The sequence below is a fragment of the Centruroides sculpturatus genome, unplaced genomic scaffold (genome assembly GCF_000671375.1).
Source record: "Centruroides sculpturatus isolate CEXI.00-Female unplaced genomic scaffold, Cexi_2.0 scaffold1954, whole genome shotgun sequence".
Taxonomy (NCBI): Eukaryota; Metazoa; Arthropoda; class Arachnida; order Scorpiones; family Buthidae; genus Centruroides; species Centruroides sculpturatus.
The window spans coordinates 93,487-96,228 of NW_019386043.1; the positions used below are offsets into that span (position 1 = coordinate 93,487).

The 2,742-nt window shown below is 35.0% G+C and overlaps 1 protein-coding gene across 1 annotated transcript; it reads right to left on the minus strand.

Annotated features, from left to right (window-relative positions):
• Positions 1 to 474: 474 nt before the first annotated feature.
• LOC111613293 lies at positions 475 to 2,739 on the minus strand (the record flags this gene model as incomplete). The annotated part of the gene is made up of 1 exon (XM_023354641.1): positions 475 to 2,739. A coding segment is annotated over one exon (981 nt), but the record flags the coding sequence as incomplete, so codon positions are not given.
• Positions 2,740 to 2,742: the final 3 nt, after the last annotated feature.

The window sequence follows — 2,742 nt, forward strand, 5'->3', positions numbered from 1 at the left end:
TCTAGCGAGTGATGAAGATTTAGAATGCCTTCAGCATAGGATGAAAAATATCCCAGAACTGAATGCAAAAATTGGAATTCGCAGGCGCCTTTTAATTAAAATTGTAAATATCCCAGCTGCAATAAAGCGTGAAAATATTCTTCATTGTTTATTTGAGCAAAACTTAGAGATATTTAAAAATTTTAAACAGGAGCAATTTGAAAAAGAAATTGAAATACGATTTGATATAAAACAAAAGGATCCGGAACTTCGATCCTGGGTGTCTATAGTATCTCCAAAGGTAAGAGAAATACTTATGAGAACAGCTAAAGTCTTCATTGAATGGTGTAGATGCACGATCTATAACTTTATTCATCGAATCAAAGCTACAAGTGTCTTAAATTTGGACATTTCGCGAACAAGTAAACTTTTGAACATTCTGTTTGCAGCCACTGTGGGGGAAACCACCACTTTAGAGAATGCAGTAAAAAAGAGTAGACACCACAATGTGCAAACTGCATTGAAGAACACAGGGACTCACATGAACATAATGCCATGGACAAGAACTGCCCAGTCTTTCTAAAACATAGAGCTATCATTATATCTAGAACTTGTGACACCTTAACTAATGTAGACTGCTCGTGTTCTCTGATTTCTAAAATGTTTCTTCACGCGTAATTATTGACATGTCCGATGGATAACAACTCGCGAGTTGCGATGTTTTTAGTTCACTCTCACTTTGATTTTATGTTTTCTTTTATTATCTCTTGTATTTACTTGTTTCATTGTATTTCTACTCCTGTATTCCTTGCCCTGGTGATGCTCTTGCGAGACCAGGGCATGTACTAATATTGGTACCTAAATAATAATAAATCTGAATCTGTCCCTATCTACTGGGAGCGTGCGCTAACCAGCAAAGCATCAGCAGTTGGAAATTTCGGTTTTAAAATTTTGATTTAATTTTGGTTTTAAAATAAAAAGTTTGGAAATTTCTGTTTTAAAATTGTGTTTTTGCGTGAATAAACTATCGGAAGTATATAAAGTTATATATTTTTGGAAATTGGAAGGTACCAGGATCGCAACGGTGTCACTTTTGTTGAGATCGGATGATTTGGTGAGGAATTACAACAATTTGAATATTTTTGAATTAAAGTGATCATGCATCCGGAAAACGGGGACCGATCAACCGGATAGCTTGACGGATATGTGTTCGCACTCAAACTGTGAGTACACCACTTAAATTTCATATTTCTCCGATTAATATTTTGGGAGTTACGGCCTACTTCCAGTTGAACTTTGGCGTTTTGGTATGGCTTTGCGGTTGAATATTTTTCAACCATATTTGGGTGTTTCTTTCAATAGATAAAACTTTACCTATGTACCGAATTTCGTGTCGATAACTTTGATAACTTTTGAAATATCGCAATTCTACTAAATTTGCTAAATCAACATTTATGTGTTCTATTTCCGTTACCATGGAAAGGTCAATGACCTCAATCTATGAAGAAGGTTGGTTGGTTGGTTGTTTACAGTTTATTGGCGCAAGGGCAATATAGGCCAAGCTGCGCCATGACAAATGGTGTAATTATATATACAGATAAATAAATAAATATATAATGTGAAATATTAAATATAAATAAATAAATAATATAATAAATAACAAAACCAATAACAAAATTATATAACAACACACATGTAAATTATAACAACATATATATATAAATTAATAAATAAATAAATAGTAAACAAAATATCTATAAATATAACCTAGGTAAATAATTAAATATGTTTATAAATATTATTAACTTTCAGAAAGTTCAATAGTTTGTCAACATTTGGCCTCTGGCCCAAAATCTCTCTCAGACTTGCATTTCCGAAATGTTGTCTACGACTTACATCAAAAGCAGTGCAGTTGCAAAGTATGTGTTTCACACTTAGAATGCAGTTGCAATACTCACATACTGGCTGTTCTTCACCCTTCAGAAGGTATTGATGAGTCAGTCGAGTATGCCCAATTCTCAAGCGACTAAGAATAACTTCAGATCTCCTGTCATATTGTTTATTACGTGTCCAATTTTCTATCATCGGTTTGATCTCGTGTAATTTATTGTGGATTTGTGCATTCCACATAATTTGCCATCTCTCTGCTAGTTGTTTTTTAACGACTAGCTTCAAATCGCCTCCTTCAATACGCATTGTATGCTGAGAAGGACTTGCTGACTTAGCAGCTGCATCAGCTTCTTCATTTCCTCTTATTCCTACGTGGCCTGGGACCCAACAAAATTTTATAGAGAAATCCCTTGCAAGGAGATGACAAATTAGTTTCTGAATTTTAATAACTATGGAGTGAGAACTAGGTTCATACGAGATCAAAGCCTGAAGTGCACTAACTGAGTCAGTGTAAATCACGCAGCAACGATGACCTTTCCTATTTATATACTTTAGGGCTGAATAAATAGCCTGCAACTCCGCAGAAAAGATGGAAGAATTTGGTGCTATTTGTTCTGCCACAATTTCATTTTGGCAAACAAAGGCTAACCCTACATAGTTATCAGATTTAGATCCATCAGTATATATTGGAATTAGATTCCTGTCACGATGCTGAATTTCTGCGAAGTGCTGTCTGTAAACGTAGTCTGGGGTGGATTCCTTAAGAAATTGCTTTAAGCTTATATCAACATCTATCGTTGGAGTTGACCAAGGTGGTATACTATTAACCTCAACCTGTGAGATGTTGGTTGTGTCCAGGTCAATCGTGCTGCT